The sequence below is a fragment of the Mytilus galloprovincialis genome, chromosome 7 (assembly GCF_965363235.1).
Source record: "Mytilus galloprovincialis chromosome 7, xbMytGall1.hap1.1, whole genome shotgun sequence".
NCBI classification, from domain to species: domain Eukaryota; kingdom Metazoa; phylum Mollusca; class Bivalvia; order Mytilida; family Mytilidae; genus Mytilus; species Mytilus galloprovincialis.
In genome coordinates, this window is record NC_134844.1 from 33383995 (window position 1) to 33397165 (window position 13171).

The 13171-nt window shown below is 33.0% G+C and overlaps 1 protein-coding gene across 2 annotated transcripts in view; it reads right to left on the bottom strand.

Annotated features, from left to right (window-relative positions):
• Positions 1 to 13171, bottom strand: part of LOC143082815 (uncharacterized) — a 24704-nt gene continuing 11533 nt past the window's right edge. For both annotated transcript variants that reach the window (XM_076258673.1, XM_076258674.1), the window contains exons 6-13: positions 8082 to 10117; positions 6996 to 7345; positions 6206 to 6445; positions 5541 to 5665; positions 4935 to 5083; positions 3967 to 4061; positions 2997 to 3099; positions 1 to 1692 (exon numbers count right to left, since the gene is read on the bottom strand). In XM_076258673.1, the coding sequence (XP_076114788.1) occupies positions 431 to 1692; positions 2997 to 3099; positions 3967 to 4061; positions 4935 to 5083; positions 5541 to 5665; positions 6206 to 6445; positions 6996 to 7345; positions 8082 to 10117 (4360 nt within the window). In that variant the 3' untranslated portion in view covers positions 1 to 430. The remainder of the gene's footprint in view (positions 1693 to 2996; positions 3100 to 3966; positions 4062 to 4934; positions 5084 to 5540; positions 5666 to 6205; positions 6446 to 6995; positions 7346 to 8081; positions 10118 to 13171) is intronic.

Genomic DNA, 13171 nt, shown 5'->3' on the forward strand with positions numbered 1-13171 from the left:
TATTTTTTTTAATGCAACACCATGTGCTTGTATTGTGACATCATCTATATTTGTCATGGTGTCTGTCATATGTTACCATGAATACAACAAAATTCACATACTGTATTTTTAAACAATCATGAATAGGAGACAGATTTATGCCATTTAAGTGAATAATATTTACAATTTGGAGATAGTTAAAGATACAATACATAAGTTTTTCTCCTGTTTATTTTTAGTACATAATTTTTATCATGTTTATGAAAAACCTCTTTTTGCAGATACTTAGATGCTCAGCAGTCCTTAAGTTTGATTTTTTGTTATGTTTTACAGACGTGCACAATAAAGTAAAAAAACATAATATACATGCAAGTTGTTGTAATAAATTAAATTATGTACAAGTTTTCTGCAAGAAACACAACCTTTAAAAATAGAAAAAAAATCTTCACAATTAATTAAGACTAAGTATAGAATTTATTGCACTTTCCATCTCTGCCTTAATTTTGTCAGCATTTTCTGATTCTTCCTCCATCTCTTCTTCCCATGATTCACTTCCTGTCATGTGATTATTTGATGAGCTTTCCCTCGTTGGGTTTAATAAACCGTAATGTAAATGTTGATCCCTAATACCACCTAAATTAAATGATGACGAATCATATTGAGGTAAGTAGTCAGAAAATGATTCACTTTGGTCAGCTTCAGGTGATGAGATGGGTTCATAATGTGCGAATGATGAAGCAGACTTATTGTAATCCACGTCATTGCTTAAATCCTCGTCTTTTATTGAGTTTCCGTCCTCACTATATGGAATTGTTTGTGTTGAATGAGCATCTGAATTATGAGCCGAATGAGCATCTGAATTTTGAGAGTATGATACATCATTTGAGATTTGATCTACTGATGCTAAACTAGATATTATATTATCTGCCGTAAAGGGATTTTGTTGTGTAGTCCGTGTATAGTATGACAACTCTGATGAGCCTGACTCGTACTTGTTTGAGAAAAAGTCATTGAAGTCATCATTTGATATGTCTTCATGCTTGATAACCGGTTCAACAGAAGATTTTCGAGAAATAATTTCATCAAAATTATCTCCCTTAGAATTTTCACTGTTATCCTCATTGTCATCCTCCTCCATCTCATTATCACCGTCCTCGTCCTCCTCATGATTATCGTCATCATCATCATCGTCTATCACAATAGCATCATTTGTCTTATTATCGTCATCACTAACAACAGTGACGTCAGAATCACTATCAGCACCATCATCTATGAGATCATCAGAATGAACGTTAGATTCACTGTGTCTGTCTCGTGAGTAAGATTCAAATGGTTCAAGTGTCCTATCTAATGGCACGTCATCACTATCTATATCTATTTGTTCCTCCTTTACATGAATACCACTCATAAAATTCATATCTTTGGTGTCACTTGATTCTAAGACATTAGTCTGCTCTATTTCTTCCTCCGTTATAGAACTAGAGTATCCTTGACCACTTGATTTGATGACCAGTTTGAATTTTGGCGTTGAAGGCCTGGAATTGTCACTTTCAAAACTTTCCTTCTTAATCAAAGGAGTAGGAGTAGAAGGAGAAGGAACTTGGACCCTTTCACGTTTGATTTGAATGCTGTTTGGATCAAATTTGATATCAGGGCTTTCATCTGTTCCAGGCTCTAACTTCAAATATTTTCTTGGCATTGGATCAAACTCATCTGCAATATAAAGAATGCTGTTATTATAGATGTTTTAAACATTAATGTATTTCAATTATAATTTTTGTAAACTTTAAGCTTACTTTTCAGCAAATATATGATATAACTGATTTTGTGTAACTGACTGAATTGCACTCAAACATTAATAGGACTTGTTATGTATGTACAATGCTTGCACCTGCCCACTCAAACATTCATAGGACTTATGTATGTATAATGCTTGCACCTGCCCACTCAAACATTCATAGGACTTGTTATGTATGTATAATGCTTGCACCTGCCCACTCAAACATTCATAGGACTTGTTATGTATGTATAATGCTTGCACCTGCGCACTATAACATTCATAGGACTTGTTATGTATGTATAATGCTTGCACCTGCCCACTCAAACATTCATAGGACTTGTTATGTATGTATAATGCTTGCACCTGCGCACTATAACATTCATAGGACTTGTTATGTATGTATAATGCTTGCACCTGCCCACTCAAACATTCATAGGACTTGTTATGTATGTATAATGCTTGCACCTGCCCACTCAAACATTCATAGGACTTGTTATGTATGTATAATGCTTGCACCTGCCCACTCAAACATTCATAGGACTTGTTATGTATGTATAATGCTTGCACCTGCCCACTCAAACATTCATAGGACTTGTTATGTATGTATAATGCTTGCACCTGCCCACTCAAACATTCATAGGACTTGTTATGTATGTATAATGCTTGCACCTGCCCACTCAAACATTCATAGGACTTGTTATGTATGTATAATGCTTGCACCTGCCCACTCAAACATTCATAGGACTTGTTATGTATGTATAATGCTTGCACCTGCCCACTCAAACATTCATAGGACTTGTTATGTATGTATAATGCTTGCACCTGCCCACTCAAACATTCATAGGACTTGTTATGTATGTATAATGCTTGCACCTGCCCACTCAAACATTCATAGGACTTGTTATGTATGTATAATGCTTGCACCTGCCTTTGTGGTGCATTTCTTTCTACCCATGTTAATGATGATGTCTTGTATAGAGTGAGGGTGTTCTTTATGCAAAAATACTTATAATATTGTCATGTATTAAAATATTCATATAACATAGATGCTTAAAAATATGTTTTATGTGAATAAAAAAAATGTCATAGCATTCATTATGCATGTATTATTCAAGTTACCCTCTTTAAATACATAGTAAAATAAAAATCAACCAATTGGAAGTACTGTGTTTAACAATATGTATCTGGTACACAAGTTAATACAGTAGAACGATTGATTTTTCACGTTTTTTTATACCTGGATTTCTTTTGATAACCCTTTTTTCTTCCTCAAGTGTTTCTTTGAGATCCTCATTTAACATTTTTTGTATCATCATTATTTCAGCTGTCTGTTTTTCCCTCTGAAAAAAAAGAAGAAAATTTTGATAGCCACAAACAAAATGCACATCTTAGTAACTCAAACCCTTCTGTTCCCTATTTGAGTATTTCAGATAGACTTTAAAAGGTGATTTACTAATTTACTATAATCTATGGTTGAAATAGCTGTTTTTGAAAAGTTTAACTGTAACTAAACTCATTGCTATATGCAGAGTTATAAGTAACCATAATCCTACATCCTGCCATACTGTTTTCTTACATTTTGCATTTGAATAAGGTCATGCATTTATCAGTCTATTCATGACTACTGTACACTAAATATGTTGGATATGAACTGATTGATACTTAAGTATTGGAAAAGACAATTAATTTGTTGAGGTGAGCCATTTGCAACAGATTTTTAACAGCTTTTCTGAAATTGAGTGCCACCAAACATGTATAACCCCACCATCTTCACAATGCACCTGTCCCAAGTCAGGAGCCTGTTATTCAGTGGTTGTCCTTGGATTAATGTCTGTCATATGTGTTCTTTGTAAATTGTATTGTTCTTTATATAATAGTCATTTAGTTTTCTCAATTGAATAATTTTAACATTTTTCATAGCTGACTATTCAGTTTTGGTTTTTCATTGTTGAAGGCCATATGATGACCTGTGATTAATTATATCACATCATTGGAATAGTTATTTCCTTGTCAATCTTCATTACAGCCAATTGGTTGGAAAGAAATTATAAACAGCCAATTTATTAACTTAATCACCTTATGACATAGGAAAAGCAGTGTTTTACGTGTGATACAGCTTACAGTCTGGTAATAATTCAAATCTCAATCTTCCTGTTTCAGTAAATGTTTTTGTTTTAAATGTTCCTCAATTTTTAGAACATACTTACCATACTTTCTTCAAGAATCAAACTGCGATATTTTTCAAACATCCAATCCTTCTTACGAACAAGGCCTTCTGATAAATCATCAAACATTTCATCATCTGGTAAAATATAAATTATATTTTTAGAGCAACATTCAATGAAGAGCAAACATTCTAAGACAAGAAGAAACAAGCATCTTTTAGTCATAACCAGATCAACTAATAATCAAGATGTATTAAGTAATAAATGTCCATTGCATAACATCCCCTTTGAGGAATAAGAGGTAAAATCAAAAGTTTTATGATAGATATCTCCTACAGAAATAGAGACAGATGTAGCATTCCATCCTTGCAATACAGAATATTTCATGTGAATATTTGTTGTAAAATATGTATGTAAATGGTACAAATCATTATCGATAAAAGTAATTTTTCAAATGAATAATAAATATGTTTTGTGGTTTCTTTGCTGTGTATGTTTTGATTTTGTGTCATGGATGCCAAAGGATACCCTTTATCCTTTTTTTCTCTCTCTATTGAACTAATTTATATTTTATGATTTTCTCATGTAAAAAAAGTCAGTTCTTGAATTCCTTATCAAAAATACAATGTAATAATTTTCATATGTTGTGACAAGATTCATTACTTTTGATTCCACATTGGTTACTTTGATTGTTATGAATACCTTCATTTACAAAGTAGGAAGAGATTTACAGTCAAATCATTTGAGTTATAGATTCAATCAACAGTTTTGGTTACCTTGCTTTCCAATTGAACCATCAAATCATTAAGTTAGGAATACTCCTTTAGGAGTAGTCTAGTCCTACAGACAGATATACTTTATCTGTCCAACCAGTGTACCCTTAAATGAGGGTAGTATATCTAAATTAATAATAATGATCTCATGATACAGCTAGCAAGCAAACTAACCAAAGATTTTGTTTGAACCTACACACTCAAGTCATTTGGCTGTAACCCTGCATTATACTATACCTTTCTTCACTAAATCATCAGGTGGATTTTTTGTTTGAAATACATGATATCTTAACAGCCTTCTATATGTATCACGTTGATTTCTAAATGGAGTTTTGGTATCTGTGACAATGGCATTGGCTTGGTCTTTTCCCATCTGTTGATGAATTCTGAAAGTAGCAAATATTATTTTGTGTATTTTCTGGTAAAAATATTTTTTTCACATGAGCTGCGTTGGATAGAAATCGACCTTCCACAAGGGTACGTAAATATGTACATGTATAAGACTCTGGTTGGTTTTAGAACATTCATATACGAAATACAATGAAAAAAAAAAGATGGAAGTTTAGTCCGTTTTGTAGCATTCAATTAACCATTCAACTAGCAAACAGTTCCAGACTTTCTGTTGAAATGTTTTTGCAAAACCGAAATTGGTCAACAGATGCATTGAGGTTGATTTACATAAGGTCGATTTCTATCAGATGCTGCTCACATCACACTATATTTAAACTAAGAAAGTATAAATTTTATAGCTGCTATTTGATCAAATTCACAAGGTCATTTTTTATGACAGCTACCAATAAAGTTCACACACCAGATTTGTTGCTCATCTCATATTGTACTTACAATTGATGTTTTGGAATAGCGGCTACAGACACTCTATGTACTATATTTGGTTTAGATGGTGATGTCCCAGGATGTTCAAGCAGTATAGTACTTGCTGTTGTACTTGGAACAATAGGAATAATTGTCTGAAATGAAATCACATCCTATCAACATAGGTAAAATACAATTTGTTCTGAAATCATTTCTGCTTTATATGTTTTGATATGTATGATGCATACATAAACAAAAATTTTGATTGAGTCAATGAAAAAGCAACCCATACAATAATTTAAGGTAAAAATACAGAGCTACGAATTCATTTAATTTAGTGGGTCGAAGATAAATAGTATTTTCATGGTTACTAGATTTCATGGTTTTGATAAAGTTTGCTAATAAGCCTACAGAAAATTTGTACTTTCTATCCCAACAATAATAATGAATCTTCAGTATTCAACAATGGACAAATGTCTAGAGAAACATACTTTAGGATATACAAATGGTTCAAACATCATAATAGTCAAATAATTATGTTTGGTCCCATCAACTTCTGACTTATTGATGTTAACTGTGGTAGATTCATGCAATTTTTTTTTTTACCATACATTTCCGCATATTCAACTATGATTTTTCTATCATATTCATTTAATCATTCTTAAATATAAATCAAGTGTGATAAAGACTCTTACAGGTTGTATAGTTGAAGGTAGCTGTGCCTGTATATTAGAAGTGCCTTGTACATTTTGTTGCAGCTTTTTCTGATGTTGTATCTGTGCTTGGACTTGAGCATTCATCTTCTGTTGTTGTTGAAGTTTAAGGAACAGTGCCATCTGTTGTTGTTGTTGTTCTTGAGGCATTGTTGACAACATCTTCTGAACTTTATCCTTCTGATCTGGGGTCAAGTTCAAAGTCAAGAGATGGCTGGCAATCTAAATAATATTATTTAAATTTTCAACAACAATAAAAGGAGATGCAGTGTATACACAATTAAGACAACTACCTAATTATCAATTAAAAGCATATTTGACAATGGTTGGCAAGTGATAACTATTGTAACTTTTTTTAATTGGTAGTAAACAAAGTTAATATATATAAATTCATGATTGTTTAGAAAACCTGCAAACGAAACAGCATTGTTCTTTGCACACTGAAGTGTTAATGCTATAAACTATGATTTTTTTACAACTGCAAATAACACAAATAATAGCTTCTCATTTTCATCTTGATAACAGTTCAAAAGATTGCTTCATTTAAATCTCTCTCATTGATCATGTTAACATGGTTAATGCTAAGTACTTTTTTCACCTAAAAAATTACATTTCAAGAACCTTGCAGGCAAGATTATTTATCTATTTTAATGGTGTAGATACCAGCTTTATGGAAATGAATAAAGTTAAAACAAGTTTGGCAAAATTATAATACATTTCAATTTTTTTTCTTCAAAAAAGTGGTATATTTAGTAATTGAAATAAGTTCTACCTTAATTTGTGTTGGTACAGCCACTTGTGGATTAGGATTAATCGGGACTTTCCCTGGTACTACAATACTTCCCATTTTGACAGGAGTGGACACAGTACTACTTTCTCCAACAGTTGGTGTGACATTTTGATTGGACTGAATTGCCATCTTAAGAACACTAGGCTGTCCTTGTTGTAACAACATTCCTGCCTGACTTTGACCTAATATAGTAACATTAGATGGTTGAACTGGTTGCTGTTGGGACTTGTTCCCTGTTGGTGAAATGGACATGATAGATCCAGATTGAGACTGTACTGATTTTGTAGTGCACATTGATGTAAATGAATTATCACTGGTGACTAGACCTTGTGCTGAAAGGAAAAACATTTATGTTATTCATTTGTGTAAAATGCAAAAAAGACAAAAGTAATAATGTATAGTTTACCTTATCGGGCTTGTATACATGTAGTTCGCAGTGGTACATAGTCCTAGCCCCCTTTTCCCCCTTGAAATTTCAGTTAAAAAAACTTTTTGTAACTTACTTAGAAAGTCTCATGAAACTCGGGTAATTTCAAATTGTGTGGTCGTTTGCAGTATATTTTTTTTAAAAACCCATTTGCAATCATCAAACAGAAGCTGAAACTGCTTGTAAATGATTCTAGAACACTTCATAATTGTTAAAATAAGTTTAAATTCATACGTAATAGATATCACTATAATACGACTTTGAAAGTAAAACAGTCTATAATATATCTATGACATTAATGTTTGAAGGGTCTTGAGCTAATACAAAACATATTACCCGTAGTCAGTATGAAATACCAAAACGGAACGAACAATTACGTTTTGTAGTTTACAAATCGGAAGCTGGTTAACGGTTCTCTTTTTTACTTTTTTTTGTATCATTTCATTCAAGCAGATACCAGTTTATAAGCAATGCATAGAAAAGAAACAATAAATTTGTGATGAAGCATTTAATTCTTAAAATTATCAGTATCAATTTGATATTGAATTAAAATAACTTTTTAATAATTAGGTAAAAATATTAGTTTGAAAAATAATGCAAAAATAAGTTGGTTTACATTAGTATATTAGTATATAATTTACCTGGTAGTCCACCACTAATTTGAGATTGCACAGCTCCTGCAGCTTGACTTTGATTGACCAATGGACTAGATGATGACTGTGATGGAGTCGTGGACTGGTGATGGGCAAGGACATGACCAAGCTGTGGAACAGACACAGCAGGTTGACCAATAAACATTGGTGTAGCATTAGATGTCTGATTGCTTATAACTTGCTGTAACTGCATCTGTCCTTGAGCTGGTTGTATTTTGATATGACCTTTGGCTATAATTTGTTTAAGAGCTTCACTAAATCGTACTAACTGTTGCTTTTGCTGATCTGTAGGGTCTTTCAATGATTGCAGTTTACGAATTTCCTTTTGAATAGCATTTATCTTCTGTTGTGCTTGAGGTGTCAACTGAATTGTTGTCATTGGTAGTTTTGGAGCATTATTGACAGCTGATAAGAATGGTTTACCCGTAGTGACAGTGGATGTAACACTACTTGCTACTGAAGGTATAGTCTGGTACATTTTTGGACTACTACTAATATTGATTTGTGAGACCATTTGTTTTGTTTGTGATACTGTTGTTGTCACTGGTGTCATATTGGCTGTGCTTGAACTTACATTTGGTAACAGAAATGTTGGAACTTGTGACGTTATATTATGTCCTTGGGACACTTGACTTGTACTAGATGCTGGATTGTTCATCATAGAAGTGTTCAATAATTGTGTTGAATTATGTCCACTAGATATCAAGTTACTAGTTGATGTTGATGTTGCCATCACCATGCTGGCGATAGATGATTTAGTCTGATGTAGATTTTCAGTGGAACTTGCCTGCTTCTGAAGCTGATTTAATTGTTGTTGTTGTATGAGCTGTTGGATATTTGATGGAAGTATGACATTCTGACCTCCAATGTTAATTGTCATCGGTAAATTGTTAGACTGTAGATGATTGCCAGCAGCAACAAGTTTGACCTGTTGCTGACCTTGTGAACTCATAATTTTCTGAACCTGTGGTAGGAGAATTTGTTGAGTAGCTTGAGTTGTCTGCGGTAAGACATGATTTGATGCAAGTGTTTGTTGCTGTGGTAATTGCAGAACATTTGGTGGTGTGACTTGTCGTAATACAATATTCTGGCCAGGTGTAGGCGTTGGTTGTCTTTGAATCAATATCTGCTGACCCTGTTGATTTAAACCTAAGAAATGTGTTGCTGTTTGTGGCTGAACTTTTGTCTCTTGACTAGAGCTTGTAGGAGTTGCAATTCTGATGTATCCCATTCCCCCTAAAGCAGCAGCATTAGTTTCAACAACCTGACCTCCTTGTACTAATGGAGTCGTTCCAGTGCCACTTGAAGTAGGAATAATCTGTGGCTGAAGCATTTGATTGACATTCTGAATCTGAAATTGGTTATTAGAAGGCAACTGAGAACTTGGAATAATGATATGCTTTCCATCAGCAGTCTGGATTAAAGTCCCTTGAATCTGCCCTTGTTGACCTTGAAACTGACTTGAACACAAAACATGTGCTACATTGACATTGACAACATTTGGATTTTGTATTACAGTATTTTGTGTATTTACATAGTTTTGTCCTTGATTAGGTACTTGAGTATGTCCATGACTTTGTAGCACCTGACCTTGATTCGATAATATATGGCCTTGAGATTGGATAATTTGTTGAGTCTGAAAGTTACTAATGTTTGAGATCTGACTACTGATTGGTAGATTTCTAATGATCTGCTGCTGTGATTGTGATCCTGGGATCTGAAGCATGTTAACATTTTGATATTGCCTTTGCTGCTGTAGTGGAGTAAGAGATCGACTCGCATGAGGTGAGGCTGATGATGAGGAGGAACCAACATGAGGTGAACTGATAGGTATGGGACTTTGGTTTGGTGTCTGATGGATGTGAGGAGATCCTTGGGGATGAGGCTGGATTGGAATTGGACTAGAGGATTGTTGAGGATGTTGCTGTATCTGTTGGATTTGAGGTTGGGTGGCTAACTGGAACTGTCCATTTGGTAATGTCTTGAGAAATAGCTGTCCATTGACTCCTTGAAACAGCTGACCACTGTAAGTATAAATAAAATAATTGTATGTAAATATTTATAAATTAGATCAGTGATGTAATTGTGGAAAATTAAAACATAGGAAGCCATATCTACCAGTTATATTTATGAATCTCTTTGAATTACCAAAATGTAGAAAACTTCAACTTGTAAATACAATCAGTACTTTTTTCAACAAGATAATTTTATGTTTGAGTATAATTATACTGCAGGTCTAACTATTAAAATGTTCTAGTTGTCAATGCAATAAACTGCTTTCAGCAAATGAATTATCAATAGTTTGAGATTGGTAATGATGGATATATATTGTGGATTCATTGTTATTTATAAGATACCAACTTTCGGGGATTTTGTGAGAATGAATAAGTGAACCAAACAGCGTATTCATTAAGAACCGATTGCCGATTGAAATGGTCGTTTATAATCAAATTCCCATCGGTTGTTTTTCTGATGTCAAAAAAATATAAATCGTACTTTTAGCTTTAGCTCGTCGGTCACTATCTAGGACAATCTAGAGAGATATATAACGGCATTTCTGATTGGTTAATAAAATTGAATTTCCGGTAAAATAGATGCTGGTTGTTGATTTCGCTGCAAAGTACTATAAGATTTTGTACTGAAACCAGGAATAGTATGCATTCATAGTAATAAGAGATTTTGTAACCAGTCAATAGCACAGTCAGAGAAATGAAAAGAATTTCAGATTTTTTTCAATCAAAAACAAAGTGAAAAAAGGTTTGTTCTATGACATTTGCATTCAAATAATTGAGACACCCTTCTTGGTAATGTTCATGAAATTGCATGATCGTCGTCCTACAGGCTGCCATGAAATGAAAAAAAGAGCAATGTCTTGTCTCGTAAAAGCAGACATCACATTATTTTCATTAAGTGATTTTCACTTTCTTGTTTTCAAGTGATAGAGCCTCTTAACAGCAGACTCTTTTTTTTTACCATAAAATCATAAATCATATGTATACCTGTCCCATGGCCTTTCTTTTGAAATGAAAGAAAAAAATGTAGAGATAGCTGCATGTCATTGTCGGTAGCTTCAAATAGAGTCATAAATACTAGGAGCATGCAACCACCTGACACCAAGAGATATATTGTGTAAAGGAGGATATACTATTATCACACATGACAGGTCTTGCTTAACATTCCCCAAACTAACATGACACAATGCTATTAAAAAAGAAATCTCACACAATCATGCCCTGACTCATCTGATCCAAGTAATAATAATAAAAAATGAGGATGAGGATGATGTCTCCCTATGATTATAAAGAAGTGTGAGTCTTGCATTATGCATTCAAGGATGTACTTTGGCCAGGTTCTGGAATATCTGTCAGATGTTTAATCTGTGTTTTTCCCTATGATACAGGGTAAAATATTTTGACCCATGACCATGATGACCCCATTTTTCCTTTCTTAAATATAAGACTTTAATTAATAACTCACAAAAAGTCATTTTAATACCAACATTTAAGCAGATCTTAGATTTCTTTCATTCCTTTTGTTTGCTTCTTAACTAATGCTCTTCTGAATTATGGTATCAATTTTAAATTCTAGATTATAGTAATTTCACCAAAGTGCATCCTTTTTGCCTTTAAACAACAGTCCATTGAATTCATCATTTGATTTTATGTGATAAGTATTTGAAATTATTAATACTGAAAAATGTTTTCTATGGGTTAGAACTATTTGAATAAATGCATGTCTACAGTTAAATTAAAAATATTTTCAACTAATAAAATCAAATTTAAATCTTTTCCTGAATGATCACCATGTCTCACAGAGTCATGCCTTCATTATTTTCCTCAAAAATCCGCAAACAACTTCAATAACTTGTTAGCTGAAAGTCTTGATGATATGTGATCAACTTTATAGAAAATATGACCATCTTGCTGCTCATTTACCTTATCATCATTAAAAAAATGGTGTTTGTGAAGAACAAAATTAGAGTTCAGGAGCCCCCCAGGGTGCAGGATTTTGCACCATTTTAAAAAAAAATTCGGGGGGCCTTGAGCGGCCCCCAGACCCCTCGCCGTGAAGGGCAACGAGCAAGCTTGTCGCGCCGAACGGCTATGCCGTCCGCCACTGTTGCCTGCTACTTTTATTATTTAACCTCCTACTTTAAATCTTATTGACAACCCTGAACCAAAAATTTAAATGTTTGACAAAGTACAAATTTTCTATATGGCTTAAGTTTAACACAAATTTTTTAAAAACCTTGAAAATCAAATATCTAAAAAATTCAATGTTTACTAGAAATCATTGATAAAATAAATGAATCCACAGTATTTATCTTCTAATACTAATGTTAATACACATCTTTAAAGACACTTAAACCAACTTGATAGAAGAAATCACTGTGTAGAAGACCGTACATGTACATATTAGATTGATTATACATGTTACAAGAAACCTAGTTTATGACGTTATAATAGTTTTAATGAATGTTCTAAAGTATTGCTCTAACAGTTCCTCATAAAAAAAAATTATGATTATTTCTTCCTATTTTCCTATTTGATTTGTTCAAAATATTCAAGGGGTTTCTCAACAAGTAGTTTGTGGTAATGTTTCAAGATTAAATATAAGTAGATTTTAACTACCTACTTATCAAATACAAATTTTGTGTGAAGTATCAACATCTTTTCGCAATCTTTCTGAGGTTTAATACTATCCTGTATCAGGTTTTTTTATTTCAAAAACAATATTTTCTTATTTTTGCCAGAATCATTAAAACAGCAAGATTATAAATAAAAATAACAAAATTGCTACTTGAATGATTATAAATTTTTACTCAAAGAGAAAATGGTTGCTGTTCAATCCTAAACAACTGATCATTTGTATGATAACTTGCAGGAGTTGGGCAGATAGCTGTACTAAACCCTTCCAAATTGGTCAATTTTGATGAGTATATTCAGGTAAAATTGTGTTTGCCCTAACCCTTTGCTAGCTTAATATTGATCTGAATGTTGTGAATGTTTTAACAACATCCTTGAGAAGTCAATAGATTTGGTAACAGTTAAAGACAGTGTTGATAAACTTAACTCCTA